Source organism: Podarcis melisellensis, assembly GCF_964234715.1.
Source record: "Podarcis melisellensis genome assembly, chromosome: 3".
Lineage (NCBI taxonomy): Eukaryota > Metazoa > Chordata > Lepidosauria > Squamata > Lacertidae > Podarcis > Podarcis melisellensis.
In genome coordinates, this window is record NC_138530.1 from 12,782,135 (window position 1) to 12,800,518 (window position 18,384).

The following is an 18,384-nucleotide window of genomic DNA, read 5'->3' on the forward strand; positions in this document are numbered from 1 at the left end:
ATTTCCATATAAATAAAGTTTTACTCTTTCTCCCTCTCTCTCTCAAAATGGCAGCTTTGTGTAGTCTTTGCATGCTGTTCCTTTTGGTGATTTATGACAGCCGGGTGCAGAAAAGTCAGTTTAAATGCAAATGATCGTTCTGAATACGGCAGGAATTGTGCCGAGCGTTAAACACAGCGAGCATGTTAAAATATTTAAAGTATTACACGTGTTTTAAGAAATGATCAGGCATAACATGGGTGATAAATCTGTTGTTGAACATTAATTTGCTTGAAATAATTCTTTTGTCCCGATGCACTGGGGCTCCTCAAACAACAGGCAGAGGAGTTTCAGTATTTAAAAGGTAAAACACCAGCTTGGAGAGTTTTATTGTCTGCAGTTCCCTGCCCAAGCCAACCTCCCAAGTTCTTTGGCACAGAATGCTCTCTGAACTGCTAGAGCAGCGGATGTTCTGGGCTGGGCCTTGCAGAATCCCATGACTTTGACAGATTCGGCTTTAAATATGTACTGAACTAAATTTCTCCTACATCCCTATTTTCGGAACGTACAGAGTGGTCGAGGGAGGGAGACACTACTAGGCGCTGGGAACCACGAACAACAGCACGGTACTCAATGCAAATACATGTCGAGATCTCGCTCTGTTTTTAACAACAACGAACTCCTTTTTTACCCACTTTCAGAACTACCCGGAGATATTGAAATTACTCCTCGACAAAGGAGCCGAAAAAGAATGTGTGGATGATTTTGGGATCACCCCTTTATTTGTTGCTGCGCAGTATGGGAAGCTGGAAAGTTTAAGGATACTTATATCATACGGTAACCCTTTTCTGTTTCTGTGAAGCTGCTGTCTTTCAGCAGATTTCCTTGGTGTAAGCTGGGTGTGTGTGTGAATAACAGTATTACCATTGTTTAATAGCTTATTAACAAAGTGAATGTTTCAAGGAGAAGAGTTGTAGCTCAGGGTTAGAGCACCTGCTGCAGGTCGTAGCAGAGACCTGAAGCTTAGATAGCTTTTAAAAGATTTAAAATAAATTTATGGAGGGATTTGTTGTTATTATTTTGTTGCATTATAGAAAGAAAAGTAATAGATTTACATCTCCATTAAATGCAAAACAGTTTAAAAAATAATGATGGCATTTAACTAAAACGTTGCACTATAATAATAAATAACAATAATAATTTATTATTTATACCCCACCCATCTGGGTGGCTTCCAAAAAAACACCAAAATACAATAATCTATTAAACATCAAAAGCTTCCCTAAACAGGAATGCCTTTAGATGTCTTCTGAAAGTTTGGTAGTTATTTTTCTCTTTGACATCTGGTGGGAGGGTGTTCCACAGGGCGGGTGCCACTACCGATGCAAGGATTAATGCAAGGATTAGCTACAGCACAACCAGGTATCCCTTCTCTCCTCACCTGGGCATGTCTGCACCATCCCCAAATCTGCTCTGGAGGATTTGGGGTAACCCCCCCTCTAGAACAGGTTTAGGGGGCAAGTGATGAGAGGAGAAGAGTTGAGAATAGAAGAGTGTTCTATTGCAGAGGGAGAAATCTGGGCACTGATGGACTGACATGCATAACACGATATGACTACAATCTTAAAGAACAAGAAATATAAGACCAAATTCCTAAAAAAAACCCATATGACCAATAATACTATAGAAAGAACTGATCCGACCCCTCCCCACGAGAAAATGAGTACCATAGTAAAGGCCAGAGTCATTTCAAGGTGCAACCCAACGTTAAGAAGCTTGGGCAAGAAGGGTAGTCTTAAAGCTGGTGTCTGAAAACTGACCATGTTGATGCCAGGCGTTTTTCCCTTGGGAGAGCATTCCACAAATGGAGAGCCACTACTGGGGGGAAAAACCTCATTAATGCATTGCCACCTTTTGCACCTCTCTCAAAGGAGGTACACAGAGAAGGGCCCCTGGTGATGACTGAAGGGCCGGGGAAGTTGCAATGAAACCTCCACATTTGTAGGCAGTGTATCTCTGATGATCAGATATAGAGGGGATATTTGTTAATGTCATAGTCTGCTTTTGAGCATTCCTTTTTTTAAAGTTTTTTTTATTCAAAATTAAAACAAGACATATTATCCAAAAACATATCGTCCTTGTTTCCCCCCATTTTTCCTCCCTCCCCCCCACAAAACCCACCCGCTCCCACCCCCCGACTTCCCTCAGTTCCAGTCTTTGATTTCTCTGAGACTGCTGTTTTCTGCATGTTACAAAGTTGTATAGATCCTCAAACTATTTAGCTGATTGTTATCAATACAAAGTTTGTGAATGTTTATTCAAAGCCAGCCAAGGAGTCCAGTTCACTTTGTTTCGTCTTCAAATACTTTGTAAAGGGTTCCCATTCATCCTTAAAGTCACAGTTCTCCTTGTCCCGTAGCTTATATGTCAGTTTTGCCAGTTCTGCGTAGTCCCTCAATTTTTCTTGCCATGATTCTTTCGTTGGGGTTTCTTCAGTCTTCTATCCTTGTTCTACCAGACCTCTCGTGGCCGTTGTCGCATACATGCTTTGAGCATCTGGCAAGACCAGATGGGCCGTTAGTTTGACCCTACTGTGTACTTCATAACTCCCTGAGCGTGCATAGCAAGCATACACAGCAAAGGTACAGTGCTCCCTCACAAGACGAAATTAATTTGTTCTGCGAGTTTTTTCGTCTTGCGATTTTTTCATCTTGCAAAGCACGGATTCCCATAGTCTTAACGGTTTTAAGAAAAAGGAAACAAACTTGCAAGACGTTTTCGTCTTTCGAAGCAAGCCCATAGGGAAATTCGTCTTGCGAAGCAACTCAAAAAACGAAAAACTCTTTCGTCTTGCGAGTTTTTCGTCTTACGAGGCATTCGTCTTGTGAGGTACCACTGTAATTTACAGCGGTCCTATTGAACGACAGGAATGTTTGCAAGATGCAGAGTGCTGGGCTTTAACCACCTCTCTTATTCATTAATTACTGGGTTCTCTGTTGCCTATCAGGAGCAAACGTCAACTGTAAAGCCAAGGATCGGGCCACTCCGTTGTTTATCGCTGCGCAGGAGGGCAATGACGAATGCACGGAGCTGTTGTTATCCAGCGGAGCAGATCCAAACCTGTACTGCAATGAAGATGAGTGGCAGTTACCTATCCACGCTGCAGCAGAAATGGGGCATAGCAAGTAGGTTCTAGAAGAAGCTGCTCCAATTTCCAAGCAAACAAAGTTGTCACTAGACTTACCTTGTACTCCAGGGGTAGGAAGGTAAAGGACCCCTGGACGGTTAAGTCCAGTCAAAGGCGACTATGGGGCTGCGGCACTCATCTTGCTTTTCAGGCCGAAGGAGCTGGCGTTTGTCCGCAGACAGCTTTCCGGGTCATGTGGCCAGCAGGACTAAACCGCTTTTGGCGCAACAGAACACCGTGATGGAAACCAGATCACACGGAAACGCCGTTTACCTCCCTGCCGCAGTTGTACCTATTTATCTACTTGCACTGGCGTGCTTTCAAATTGCTAGGTTGGCAGGAGCTGGGACAGAGCAAAGTGAGCTCACTCCGTCGCAGGGATTCGAATGTGGGGACGCGGGTGGCGCTGTGGTCTAAACCATTGAGTCTCTTGGGTTTGCCGATCCAAAGGTCCAGGGGTAGGAAGTTCCACTGGCTCAGAGACCAGAACCTGACTTGAGCTGGGGTGCGGGGCTTACATCAGTGTATCTCTTGCTGAACTGGCATTAGGGATATGTGCTGGCGCAGCCCTGGCTGAGCCTTGACTCAGCCAGCAAATCTGCTGAATGCAAAGTCTCTCATCCAGGTAGATCTTAGGTTTGGATTGCGCTTCAAATCTGTGTAAACCAAGATTTAACTGCATTTTAATTTCAACGCTATATTTTAAAGCAATTTACAAATGTGTGATCCTCTCCCCCACAATCCATTAAGGATCAACCTGTTTTAAACTCTGGAATCACTGTTTTAATATTTATGTAACATTGAAAGGTGGTTAAGTTGGGTTGCTGGTTTTTAAAGCGCCAGGAAAGATTTTGCTCTTGCACTGAAACCTGTAGCAATAACAAGCACTTTTTATATCCTTAGTATACTACGCTTGCTCGTACCCATTACTGACCGGCTCTGTGGCAGCGCTGAAGGCAAAGTGAGCCCTGTCTACTCTGCAGTCCTAGGCGGTCATGAAGATTGCTTGGAGTTATTGCTTAAGGAAGGTTACAGCCCAGATGCCCAGGCTTGTCCAGTCTTTGGCTGCAGATCACCCATGCCCCTGGCTTTCCAAAAGGGGTAGGTATCAGCAGGAACTGGCAGGAGAGGGTGGACAAAAAGTCAGTGGCAGTGATCACTCAGAACCTGACATAAAATAACTTGTTGTTGTTGTTTAGTTTGCAGAGGGGCATAGTTCTGAAGACAAAAGTTGGGACAAACTGGAGGGGGCGGGACAGCAAAGTGAAGAAGAACTGGAAGGGAGAGGGCTAACAGACACTCTCTCTCGCTGGAAAGTGTCCAGCCTGTCAGTCCGAGGTCACAGAGAGCAGATTAGGTAACTAGCACGGTGGTTGCAAGATCAGGTTGCAAGGCACAGAGTGACAGTAAGCAACTCTTTTTGCTTTGTCCTGCTTATCTACAGCCAAAGGGGGGGGGGAGCCGAGTCCCCGAAGCCTGACACTTGTTGTTGTTGTTTAGTCGTTTAGTCGTGTCCGACTCTTCGTGACCCCATGGACCAGAGCATGCCAGGCACCCCTGTCTTCCACTGCTTCCCGCAGTTTGGTCAAACTCATGCTGGTAGCCTCGAGAACACTGTCCAACCATTCGTCCTCTGTCGGCCCCTTCTCCTTGTGCCCTCCATCTTTCCCAACATCAGGGTCTTTTCCAGGGAGTCTTCTCTTCTCATGAGGTGGCCAAAGTATTGGAGCCACAGCTTCATGATCTGTCCTTCCAGTGAGCACAGATGCTGTTGACCTTCAGCTTTGATCAGCCCCAGCCAGCATGGAGAATAGTCAAGGTTGATAGGATCTGTGGTCCTGCAACATCTGGAAAGAACTACATTGGCTACTCCTGCTCTAGGGCTTTCTTTTAAAAACAGGGGTTTCCTCTCAGGCTGCAATTGTGTAAACACTAACCTGGGAGTAAGCCCAATTAAATCCACGAGGCTTCCTGATGAACAGGCGGCCACAGAATTGCACTTCTGCCTGGTGTTCTGGATCGTATCCAAAGAACCTGGCAAGGATTTCCTTGGGGAAGTTTTCCTCTTTGAAGCAGAGGCTTGTCGAACACACATTCAGTCTAATTTCCTTGCTTTCAAAGGGTCTTTATCAGCAATCTCTGTCTCTAGGGAACTTGACATGATTTTGTAATTGAGTCAAGTATATTCTTAATTAGCATAGAACTCTCTCTCTCTCTCCTCCCCTCCCATCTCCTTCTGCTTGAAATGGCTGCTTGATTCTCTCCTAATATCAATCTCTCATTTTCCTTTTAAAAAAAGAAGATAATGTTATTAGCATGGATTCTGCTGGGGGGTTTCCTTTCTATATTACGCACGGAGTGTGCAGGAGGAATGCTTGTTGATGCAGTTTGATTTCCCCCCCTCTTCCAGCTTACAGGAAAGGAGAAATTCTGAAATGCGTTAAAACAGAAATGCATTTATCAGTCCAGAGTTTCTCAAACGTGATATGTGTATCTGTTGCTGGTCTTAAAGTCCTTTGCCATATTTTATTGTGTATTTGTATCATTCTTGCCTTTGTCAGTCTTATTGCAATGACTTCTGATGAACCCTAAGAAAGCAAATCAGTTAAACTGGATTTCTTTTAAAAAATAAGCCCTGTTTGGTGTTGCAAAGGTTGGGTTTTTTTCCCTCTTAGCATTTGCTAATGTTAATATTTTACCTATTTTGAATTTCGTTCTAATGGTCTCTCTCGAGATGTTTTTGCTTTTATCATAACTCACCTTGAGCATTCAGGATGGCATCACTCTGCAGATATTCTTTTTATGAAATTATGATAATTAACAACCTAGGTAGAAGTAACAGGGGGAAATGTCCAGGCAGCCTCAGAGAACTGTCCTACATAAGTTACAAGAGACTTGGTTTTCCAAAAACAAATTCTTTTTACGTAGAGATGGATCAGACATACAACCCTAAGCCCAAATTATGTGGACTCCTGCAGAGAAGATTGCAGGCGCTTTGCTCTTCCTCTGGTCTGTGTCTGCTCCACTGCTGTGAGCTAAGCCATGGTTTGGTTGAGGAGGCTTGCGGTTTCTTCTGCTCCAGTCAATAACCAAGGCTTATAACCAAGGTTTTTTCCTTCAGCTTATAGCTTGTGGTTTGTCCGGAGCAGACAAACCAGAAGCCCAGATTCAGACAAGCTAAACCATTGTTTATAAGCCAAACCATTGTTTAGCTCGCAGCAATAGCAGCAGGACTGGATGAAGAGCAAAATGGCTGCGGTCTCCTCTCTAGGAACTCGCATGCTCACGTATTAGCAGCAACCCATGGTTTGGCTTTGCACTATGCATGAACCGACTCGTGTTTTCAAAACCTGGAAGCTTTCAGTGCTTTTTTACTTTCTTCCCTTCTGCTTAGTTTCAAAAGCTATTTAAACTTCCAGTAATATAACTAGACGCTGAAGAAGAAACAGGAGGGTAACCAGTGAGAAAGACATTATCCCAGTTTGTAAAGAAGGACGTACTTGCAGTTTAACCAGTTCCTCATACTAATGGAAATGGCTAACGTCTGGCAAGATTAACATGGCTTGTCGCAGATTCAATAAAAACTATTAGAACTTCAGTGATCTATCCAGGAAGTCAGCAGTTTTCAAAGTGTTGTGGGGGACCCAGGGCTTCCCCAGACTGAGGATCTGCCTTCTCAGACAGTTTGACCACCACTGTGGATCTTCTCCTGAAATGTGTGGTTGCAGAGGAGCATATGCACACATGATTTTATTTGTATGCTGCTTTCCCACATTTCAAACCATGCTCAAGGCGGCTTACAACATGGGGGGAAAAATACCTAATTGCAACATAATAAAAGTTGTTGTTGTGGTTTAGTCGTTTAGTCGTGTCTGACTCTTCGTGACCCCATGGACCAGAGCACGCCAGGCACTCCTGTCTTCCACTGCCTCCCGCAGTTTGGTCAAACTCATGCTAGTAGCTTCGAGAACACTATCCAACCATCTCGTCCTCTGTCGTCCCCTTCTCCTTGTGCCCTCCATCTTTCCCAACATCAGGGTCTTTCCCAGGGAGTCTTCTCTTCTCATGAGGTGGCCAAAGTATTGGAACCTCAGCTTCAGGATCTGTCCTTCCAGTGAGCACTCAGGGCCGATTTCCTTCAGAATGGATCGGTTTGATCTTCTTGCAGTCCATGGGACTCTCAAGGGTATCCTACAGCACCGTAATCCAAAAATAATAAAAGTAGGCATATGCAATTGATAAAACATCAAAAAATACACAACCAAGCTGAACAATTCCCATATGAATCACAACACCTAAAATATAGATACGAAAACCAAACAGCAACCACTCACCCACAAACAACACCCCAGTGTGACTTGCAGTTGTTCCTCTGTAGGCCTTTTTGTGCTCAAGTGCAGACATTTTGAAAAACAAAACTGCATTGACAAATGTGTGTTTTTTGAACATTGGTTGCAGGTCTGGCTTAATCCTCATTCTTCTGAAGTATGGGATCACACTGTCGGAAGCAGATTTAGGTCTTTGTCTGCATGATGGAAGGTTCTCCTTATTTCAGCATTTTTTGAAGCGAGGCTGTAAGCTTCCACGCAGAGAGCACCAGACGGAATTTACGAAGAATGCAATTCTTGCAGGAGACAAGCACAAAGAATGGTTGCCGTCCCTCCTGTTGGCTGGGTTCAATCCGGTGCATCTCCTCAATGAATCATGGTAAGCAAGATTACACACACACACACACACACACACACACACACACACATATATATATATATATATATATATATATATATATATATGACATGCGCCTTCATGTTTTCAGTGCATGTGAAAAATGTATTTTTCAGGCAAGCCTTTGGGGGAAGGGGCTAACGTTTCCTTTTATTCTGATTTTGTAGGTCTTTCACATTTGTGAATTTTCTCCGTGTTGTTTTATACCTTGTTCTGTTTTTAATCAAAGTTTTTTAGTGGTCTCTGCATTATCGGAAATAAAATACACTGTGCATGTGTGGTGAGCATGTTCACTTGTGTACATGCATGCATATAGATGCACATCCACCTTGTCTATTTGTGGTTTTTTACTTTGCAGATGCGCTGCACTTAATAGCTCTGGGTTGTTCTGTCGGCACAAGCATTTCTTTCTTCTTCTTCTTTTTAAAATAATTTTAATAATTGATTTTGTTAAGAAGAAGTACAATCGTAACAAAAAGAAAGAACATCACAGCCTGGAAGGGCAGAAGTACAGAAGTACAGTGTAGCTCCGAAGGAACAGTAAAATATTAAGTCCTACAAGGATTCCCTTTACAAATAAAACAGATATGTAAAAATGAAAGTTTGCCAATGAAGGCTTTTCCCCCACCTGTGAGTTGTGTTATTATTTAACATAAAGGTTCTATAAAGCCTTAGATGAGACAGTCATCTGCATATGTAGTAGACCCGCAACGTACGCACATTTAACTTGTGTGCACTCAGCTTTATGTGCTTGACAAAAAAATTAAAAAGTGACTGGAAATTTTTTTGACAATTTCACCTGCCGTTGTATCCAGTGTGTCTTGACTATATGCAATTTTGGCTTTATGCGTTATTTTAGAATATGGTTCCTGTTGCAGGTAATGCGAATTCTCTGATTCAGTTAAATAAGCACAGTACTGTACAGTAATTGGAAGCAGACTTCTCTGACTGTAGCCTCTTTCTCCCAAATGCTCTCCTTTCCCATGATAATTTCCTCTCCCTTTTAGCCATGATGTGGTGTTATGTCAGCACCAAGGCCAATTCTAACCATGGTTTGTGAACCAGATCCTCTTTTCAAGCTAATTGTGGTTGGCATGAATCTCAGGGCAGATGTAACACTACACAGTGGTTAAATTGACAAGGAGTTCACATGCAAAAAAAAGGGAATGAATGAGTAAGGCATTCTTGATCAATTAACCATGGTTATGACTGAGGAAAAACTGCCTCTAGTGGACATCCTGGTTAGCATTTAACTAGGGTTAAGTTCAGATTTTAGCCTTGATTAGGACTCACAATGGGGATTTCTGTGGGGGGAGATTCTGGGGGCAAAGGAAGCACATGCTCTTGCAGCCCATTCCCTTAACCATGGTTTCAAGAGCGTTATGTCTGCTCCAGCCCCAAGTCTGAAAAAGAAGCAGGCTTGGAATAGATGCGAATAATTGTTGACAGACAGTGAAACTGGAAGAGAAGCGACGGCAGAACCTCCTTACAGGGAGAACATAGTGTGGATCTTTCACAGAATTGTGTTCTGTGTTGAATTCCAGCTGTGTTGACTCATCTCCGAAGGCAGGATGTCTGTCTCCGTCAAGTGAAAGGAGAAAACAAGCCGTACACTGTGTTTCTAAAGGTTTCAGCAAGGGGGCAGGGAAGGCATTTGCAGACCCGCTTCTATGGGAAAGGGGCACAGAATGCCTTTTCTGTGCTGTAAAAGGGCAGGAATCATCTCGTTGCTGAACACACAAGACTTGCAGCTGGGTTAAAATAATAAAAAAAGAGCCCTGTATTCCGAAGCAAAACATTAAAGGTCACTGGATGCGGGCAGCATGAAAAAGGTTCTTTTAACTGCTTCGATCTCTAGGAAAGACCCCTGTACCTTGAAGGCTGCTTCCTTAAGGGAAGCAAAATATAAATCCTTTAATTATGGCACCTGGACAAGCTTATGGTTTCCAACTGGCAGCCCGCTTGCTGAGTGTAATTTAATACTAGGGGTGGGCGAGCAAAGCAAGTATTGCTGAATTCATCAAGCCGTCGAGAGCCTAAGTTTACAGGCCCCAAGTGCAGCTCAAAGCTGTTCAGCTAAATGAAATGATGTTCTAGTTGAAGGATGATTTCTACTGGGCAGGAGAATCCATATGTACGTTGCACCTTCTGAAGGAATGGGTTTCCCAAACCCAAAACTGACTGTGCAGGCAGTTTGAAACAGGCACCAAAATCCCTATTTTTCCTTAGCTAAAATCCATTAACTTGAGCTCTGAGTCAATGTATAAACAAGAACCCGGCTGTATAAACAAGTGCTCAGAGCCCTCTCCTTTATCAGCTCGTGACGGCAAGGATGACCTTGGCTGTTCCAGTAGAACAGGGATGACACGTCTAGGTCTTATCTTACATCCTGACCACACTCTGACACACAGACCTAGTCTGGGAACAGCGCCAGAGTGTGTTCTTGGAGTTGGTGACCTCTTGCTCCAAGATAAGAGTAGGAACAGGAATACCCTTTTATGGTCAGGAGTACAGGAAGGAAAACCCTTTTATGGTTAAGAGTGCCAGAGCAGGAACATCTGCGATGTCAACCTGCACGCACAAGCTGACGTGCTTGGATTCCTGGGGAAGGGGGAGAGGGTGCCTGGAGGATATATATACTGCATGAAATTTCTCATTTCTTTGGACTTGCTGTGGACTGACCACACAAGTGCCTTTCTGCTGCTCCGGAGAGCAGAAATAAAGAACTCTTTCTCTGAACCAACCCTCGGTGTCATTTGACTTCCTTCCTCCCGTCCGGAAGCAACGCAGAGCCCACCAATCGGTAAAGTCTAATAAGGCTACACTTCGACAAGTTTAGCAAGCCCTGGTTCAAACTGCTTGTGTGTGTTTTGGCCTGGGTGTGTTCTAGGGCAGGAGTTTGGGAGCCACATAATGTTGGATTCGAGCTCCCATCACCCCCGGCCAACACGGCCAATGATCAGAAAGCCCTGCTCTAAGCTTCATGGGCACATCCATCCCCATGGACACCATTTCTGACCTTCTTGGGTTGAGCAGGAAACATAAGAAGAGTCTTACTGGATGAGGCTGTGGGCCCAACCAGTCCAGCTCTCTGTTCTCAGGCTGGCCAACCAAGCAGGACTTGAGTGCAACCGTACTGTTGCGGTTTCTGGTACCTGGTCTTCAGACGCATATTGCCTCCAGCAATGGAGGAAAGGTCCGCAGTGACTTTTCTTGTGTTCACCTGGAACCCAAGTAGAGTGGCTCAGGGTCCTCCATCCCAGAGGGAGTTCACACAGACAAGTGAAAATGCAAACACCCCTCCAAATGTTCCCCGATCAACACAGGTCAGGCGAAGCTCAGGGACTGAGCAGACAGGACGATGTACAATGTGATTTTGGAGATGAGACTTTGATGCATTTGATGCAAAAGCTCTCCTAATAACCGAGTTCTGCTCGATTGCAGGGTTTCCTCTGTAAGCAGTGACACTCTCAACTTCCTTCTGGAGTTCACCAACTGGAAGAGACTTCCCTGGGACGTGGAGCAGATCCTTTCTGACCACAAAGAAACCTCCGCCTGGGTGACTCACAGTCACTTTGGTAAGTGACTCTATGCAATCTGTTTTATTTCACGGCATAGATGGCAAAACTGCTTTTGAGGCTGACGTGCATTACGAACGCTTGGGCAAAATAATGCCTGTAAAAGAAGAGATGTGAATCTTGATCCAGAGTAATTGTGTTTCACAAAAATCCGTGCTTCGCTGTAGAAGGCTTCATTGCCAGGCAGACTGTGAAACCTGCCATGCTGGGTAGAGGTTAGGATATGGCAGAGGCTTTACTCTGATGGCAGGGGCCTCTAAAGCAGAGGGCACCCACTGAAAGTGTGGGGGTGGCGGCGGTGGAAGCTGTATCCCACCAATGGTAGTTTATCTCCCCCTGCCCCACAAATTGCTGAGAGAGGTGGTGGAGCCAGACTAGCCAAGAATCTTTTGCATCCTAAGCTGGTCCAGTTTCTTGGGGTCCCTTCCAACTCTATCATAAGCCTGATCTTCTGGGCCAGGCTAGCTTGGAGAGGTGAAAACCAGCAGTTTTATTGCCATTCTGCACTCTGGTCAGCACAAGGTCTATGGGTGTGGTAGGGGCTTCACTGCACCATTTAGCCTTGTTGCTCCCAGCTGGGAGTTAGAATTCAGGAACGGGGAACCTGTGGACCTCTAGATGTGGACTGAACGATGATGGGAGTTGCAGTCTGGTCCTGTATACCTGAAGGAGCGTCTCCACCCCCATCGTTCTGCCCGGACACTGAGGTCCAGCGCTGAGGGCCTTCTGGCGGTTCCCTCATTGCGAAAAGCAAAGCTACAGGGAACCAGGCAGAGGGCCTTCTCGGTATTGGCACCCACCCTGTGGAACGCCCTCCCACCAGATGTCAAAGAGAAAAACAACTACCAGACTTTTAGAAGACATCTGAAGGCAGCCTTGTTTAGGGAAGCGTTTAATGTTTAATAGGTTATTGTATTTTAATGTTCTGTTGGAAGCCGCCCAGAGTGGCTGGGGAAACCCAGCCAGATGGGCAGGGTATAAAGAATAAATTATTATTATTATTATCATCATAGTCCAGCAACACGCGGAGAGCAGCTTGTTGATTCTCCTTGCCTTTCAATGTAGGGTGTAGCTGTAAGTTTGAGGGCTAAGAAGGGCTGCAACTCAGAGAGCCATTGCCAGCCGGAGTAAATAATTTTGAGCTAGATGACTGGTGGACAGACTCCTTCCTATGCAGTGCAAGCTGGTTTCAGAGCAGAGGCGTCCACACGACGCGGCTCTTCCAATTAGCCTTCCAAAATCAGTGGGTATATATAAATGATCCTGTCGTTCTGCTTGATCCAGCTCTGGAGATAAAGGTCAGCCAATTACTCCTGGCAGTGGTGAAACTCAGGACCACCCGCCAGGGAGAAAGAAAAGCGCAGATACAGTATGGAATCGTCAGTTGCTAACTAGAGACTCGGGAGAGTGAAATACCATTTTTTAATAATAGAAAGGTTAGGCTAGACTCTGATCAGGAAATGTCTTTCCTTTTCTCTCCTGTGTACAAGGCCAGCAAACGTATCAGGATGGTTCAGTCTGAATATTTGCTTAATTACCATCTCTTTGTGGTCTCCCTCCAGTTCACTTACTCGCTGGGCCCTCCCCCGCCCTCTATATTTTCATTATTTTTCTCTCTTGTCTGTTTAAAAGATCTGCAGTATATTTTTTAAAAAGAATAAGGCAGATGGTGCTATTTAATAGAAGGGAGCTGGTTTCAGTCTTCTATTTTAAATTTTATAAACAAAACAAACAAAGAAAAACCCCGAGATCATGCAGTTTGCACTGGATTTGCAAAGCAAGTCCGTGGGCTCAGGGAACTCTTAATGCAGATTAGATATGTCTTGACTGCTAAGTAGATTCAGGGCAGAAGAAAGGCAGGCTTCCATTCTCTAAACAGTGTGTGGTTCATTTATGGAATTCGCTGCTGCCTGGTGTGGCGATGGCTGCTCGATTAGATGGCTTTAAAAGGAGCTAAGACGATGTGGATGTTAACTATGATGGTTTTATGGAACAATTGCAGAAGGGAACTTGAAGTCCTCTCAGTTGTTGTGCCCCATATAATTCTATTTTATTTTTCTGCGACAGAGCACATCCCTCCCTTGTCTCATCTTTGCCGTCTGGAGATCCGGTCACTTTTGACGAGCGATCGCTTACGGTCAGACCAGTTTATCCGCCAGCTGCCATTACCCACTTGCCTGCAGGACGCCTTGCTTTACAAAGACGTGTTGAGAAGCTATGCCATTTCGGAATCTCAGCTTAGACTGGGCGATGTGTACCAACAAAATTCCCCGCCATCTCTTTCCAGTTCAGGAAACACAGAGAAGAGAGAAAACACGAGAACTGAAGCAGGCTCCTCATAGTGTTTAAGGCTTCTGGCTGTCATAAGAACTGTGTTGTGGTGCTCAATGCAATGATAGACCTCTCCACTGCTGCCCGTGATAGGATACCCTCTCTTCAGAGATTCTTTAAACTCTTGCTCAGAGGCTTTCAGATATGTGTCCAAGCGCTGTTCTCTCTCAAAGGAGTTCAACGTTCAAATGGATTAAAACACTTGCAAAGGCATAAATATTGCCATGGATCATTCCAAATAAAGACGCATTCCCTGTAAAGTTGGTTGATTTATTTTGGTTGTCATTGATTGTTTTTTATTTCTTACCTGATTTTTTGCCAGAAGGTCTTAGGCTGTGTTACAACAATATACAATACAATACAATACAATACAATACAGTGGTGCCCCGCAAGACGAACGCCTCGCAAGACGAAAAACCCGCTAGACGAAAGGGTTTTCCGTTTTTGGAGGCGCTTCGCAAAACGAATTTCCCTATGGGGTTGCTTCACAAGACGAAAATCTCTTGCGTCCCCCGGCGGGTATTTTTTGCTTTTTTCGCCCTTTTCCTAAGCCGCTAAGCCGCTTATCAGCTGTTCCGCTGATAAGCCGCTTAACAGCTGATCGCTGGAAGCCGCTTGACAGCTCTAGCACTAATCCGCTAAGCTGTCAATGGGCTTGCTTCGCAAGACGAAGAAACCGCTAGACGAAGAGAATCGCGGAACGGATTAATTTCGTCTTGCGAGGCACCACTGTACAATACAATACAATTCAATACAAATACCTTTATTGGCATTAAAGACATTTCAAATCCGTGGGATAAATTTAAAAGGGACAGGAGTGAGGCTGTCGAGGGTCGCAAGGCACTCGTTTGTTCTGCTTCACACTTGTCTATTCCCTAGAGCAGGCATAGGCAAACTCGGCCCTCCAGATGTTTTGGGACTACAACTCCCATCATCCCTAGCTAACAGGACCAGTGGTCAGGGATGATGGGAATTGTAGTCTCAAAACATCTGGAGGGCCGAGTTTGCCTATGCCTGCCCTAGAGAGGTGATTCATTAAGAACCCTTTCGGGCGAGATGGAGATTAAAAAGGAAGCCACGGAGGTAGTAAAGTCCTTGTCCCTGTCTGCTAGGAGGAACCTCATTTGGCTTTTTCTTTTGACATGGTGATAGTTTCCTGTCCAGCCTCACTGGAGAGCCTCACTTACAGGCAGCTACTCTTAGGGCAGCACCCTATGTGCATGCCCTTTGACGCAGCCACCGGTCACTTTTGTTGCTCTCAAACAGTGGCCTGGGAAGAAGCCAGTGCCCTGCTGGCCACATTTTGAGGGCGGGGGGCTCTGCCCTTCTTCTTCATGCCTCCTCCCAGGGAGGCTGGCACAGCACTGGTGCTGCTGCAGCTGAAGGGAACGGGAAGGAGGAGGTGTGAATGGCTGCCTGCATCTCTGCGACCCCTTTCCCTCCCCAGCCACTTGCTCTGGCTCCAACCATTTCTTTTGAGGCGTCTTCACTTGAGACTCGGGATACGGGTGGCGCTGTGGGTTAAACCACAGAGCCTAGGACTTGCTGATCAGAAGGTCGGAGGTTCAAATCCCCGCGATGGGGTGAGCTCCCGTTGCTCGGTCCCTGCTCCTGCCAACCTAGCAGTTCGAAAACATGTCAAAGTGCAAGTAGATAAATAGGTACCGCTCTGGTGGGAAGGTAAACGGTGTTTCCGTGTGCTGCTCTGGTTCGCCAGAAGCGGCTTAGTCATGCTGGCCACATGACCCGGAAGCTGTACGTCGGCTCTCTCGGCCAGTAAAGCAAGATGAGCGCCGCAACCCCAGAGTTGCCCGCGACTTTATCTAGCGGTCAGGGGTCCCTTTACATTTACTATGTACTGCTTTTCCTTAGGATGTCCCTATTTTCATCAGATAAATGTTGGAGGGTACGGAGTTATCTGACTCCTGAGCCATCTGAAGGCAGCTCTGTATAAGGAAGTTTTTAAATGTTTAATTATGTTTTTATATATGTTGGAAGCTGCCCAGAGTGGCTGGGGCAACCCAGGCAGGTGTGTGGGGTATAAATAGTACAATTATCATTATGGAAGGGGACATTCCTATTTTCATCAGAGAAATGTCGGAAGGTGTGCAATAGATAACCCTGATGAGTTTATATGCAGTGCAAGAGTAAGAACTCATATAGACAGCATTACCCGGACCAGCTTAAGTTGAAGGCCAATAAAGCGAGATGAGCGCTGCAACCCCAGAGTCGGCCACGACTGGACCTAATGGTCAGGGGTCCCTTTACCTTTACCTTTACCACTTGAGACTCAAGAATGTTTCCCTTGACCTTCCCATTGTCCTCTTCTTGCAGCCTCCAGTTCCTTGCACAGAAAGGTGGATTTGCATGGCAAATGGCTCCCAAATCCCTGAATTTACAGAATGGCTCCTCTTACGCTGCAATTCCACTCTGGGGAAAGACAGAAAAAAATGCAATGAGAGCAGTTTTCTGCTAACAGGAGTGAGCATCAATATTTCATACGCCATTCAGACTGAGAGGATGAGAAGATGGGAACCTAGATGGGAATAATTTCTCCCCTTTTTCTGTACTTGGGGTGCCACGGCATTAATTTATGGCACTGCGGAAATTCTGACTTTTTCCTTTAGGGTAGACTTGATTTATGACTCCTACAAAGGGCTGCGGGGGGCGGGGGCGGGGGAAGAGAAATGAAATAAAATGTAGTTTTTATAGGAATGATGCTGATTGTGTTTGACGTCACCAAAACAGAATAATAATAATAATAATAATAATAATAATAATAATAATAATAATAATTTATTATTTATACCCCGCCCATCTGGGCCTCCCCAGCCACTCTGGGCGGCTTCCATAAAAACCAAAAATACAATAAAATATCACACGTTAAAAACTTCCCTGAACAGGGCTCCTTAAGATGTCTTCTGAACATCAGGTAGTTGTTTATCGCTTTGACATCTGCTGGAAGGGCGTTCCACAGGGTGGGCGCCACTACCGAGAAGGCCCTCTGCCTGGTTCCCTGTAGCTTTGCTTCTCGCAATGAGGGAACCGCCAGAAGGCCCTCGGCGCTGGACCTCAGCATAGTGCAGTGGTTAGAGCAACCTTGTAAATAACTCCTCAGACATCACTAGCCTACCAAAAAAACCCACTGCTCCCTGGAGTTTGGGAGAAGAGGGATGGATTTCTCCTGGTTGTTCTCTAGCAGCCAATTTAGTTTCGGTGCTGGACATAGAAAGGGACGCAGTACCCTATTCCTCCTCTACCAGCCCATTCACTCACATGCATTTCCTGGTCAACATTGCTTGCCAGGCTAGTGCTTAGATGCAAGGGTGTATTGAAGAGTCTGATCCGGGCTACAGAGTAAAAGGTAAAGGGACCTCTGACCATTAGGTCCAGTCATGACTGACTCTGGGGTTGCGGCGATCATCTCGCTTTATTGGCCGAGGGAGCTGGTGTGCAGCTTCCAGGTCATGTGGCCAGCATGACTAAGCCGCTTCTGGCGAACCAGAGCAGCGCACGGAAACACCATTTTCCTTCCTGCCGGAGCGGTACCTACTTATCTACTTGCACTTTGACGTGCTTTTGAACTGCTAGGTTGGCAGGAGCCGGGACCGAGCAACAGGAGCTCACTCCATCGCGGGGATTCGAACCCCCAACCTTCTGATTGGCAAGTCCATGCTCTGTGGTTTAACCCACAGCGCCACCCGCGTCCTGGGCTACAGAGAATCAGGTTCAAATCTGCCCTAAATCAGGAACCTCATTGTGGTGTTTGTGACCTTGGGCCAATATTGCTCAGCCTAGCCTGCACCTGCATGTATCACTGGTTCCCTATTTCTCCCAGGCTAGTGCTTAAATGCAAGGGTGGATTAAATAGATTAGGATGACAGAGAATCAGGTTCAAATTCCCACTTGACCCAGGACCTAACTGGGGTGCGTGTGACCTTCGGCCACCATTTCTCAGCTCAGCCTCTGCCTAACTGCATTCACAGGGTTGCTGGGTGAGCAGGTTGGGGGTCCTGTACATCATGGCTTTGGGGGAAGCAGTGCTTGCTGTTCCACCACAGGCTGCAAAATATATTCTATAATAATAATAATAATAATTTAGTAATTTATTATTTATACCTCGCCCATCTGGCTGAGTTTCCCCAGCCACTCTGGGCGGCTTCCAATCGAATGTTAAAAACAATATTGCACCAGTCCTGGGACTAAGGGATTAAAATACAGGAGGGATGGACAACTCCCAGCAGCCTCGGCCAGGAGGCCTTGAGCCTTTTTAATCACCTCATGATGCCCCTCATGAGAGCAACGAAAGATGGCTCCTTACCACTTTGCCGCCTTCCTAACAGTGCAAGTCTTTTGCATGTTGAGAAATCATTTACTGGCACGGGGAAATGTTTGTTTTTATAGTTTATGGGGGAAACGCAGCTGGTTATTGACCAGCGATAAATCCACTTCAGAAACCAGAGTTCAGGACAGTTAAAACCAGTGTTCCCGCCGCTGAGGAATGTTCGACATTTGGCCAGGGAATAAACTTCACAGGCTGTTTATGTTGAGTCAATAAAGGTCTCCTCTGCACATCTCTGCATC

At 45.5% G+C, this 18,384-nt stretch overlaps 1 protein-coding gene across 3 annotated transcripts in view; it reads left to right on the forward strand.

Annotated features, from left to right (window-relative positions):
* ASB3 (ankyrin repeat and SOCS box containing 3) overlaps positions 1-14,060 on the forward strand; it is a 43,305-nt gene extending 29,245 nt beyond the window's left edge. For all 3 annotated transcript variants that reach the window (XM_081904110.1, XM_081904109.1, XM_081904111.1), the window contains 6 exons: positions 681-816; positions 2,987-3,164; positions 4,070-4,267; positions 7,625-7,873; positions 11,336-11,469; positions 13,537-14,060. In XM_081904110.1, the coding sequence (XP_081760236.1) occupies positions 681-816; positions 2,987-3,164; positions 4,070-4,267; positions 7,625-7,873; positions 11,336-11,469; positions 13,537-13,811 (1,170 nt within the window). In that variant the 3' untranslated portion in view covers positions 13,812-14,060. The remainder of the gene's footprint in view (positions 1-680; positions 817-2,986; positions 3,165-4,069; positions 4,268-7,624; positions 7,874-11,335; positions 11,470-13,536) is intronic.
* Positions 14,061-18,384: the final 4,324 nt, after the last annotated feature.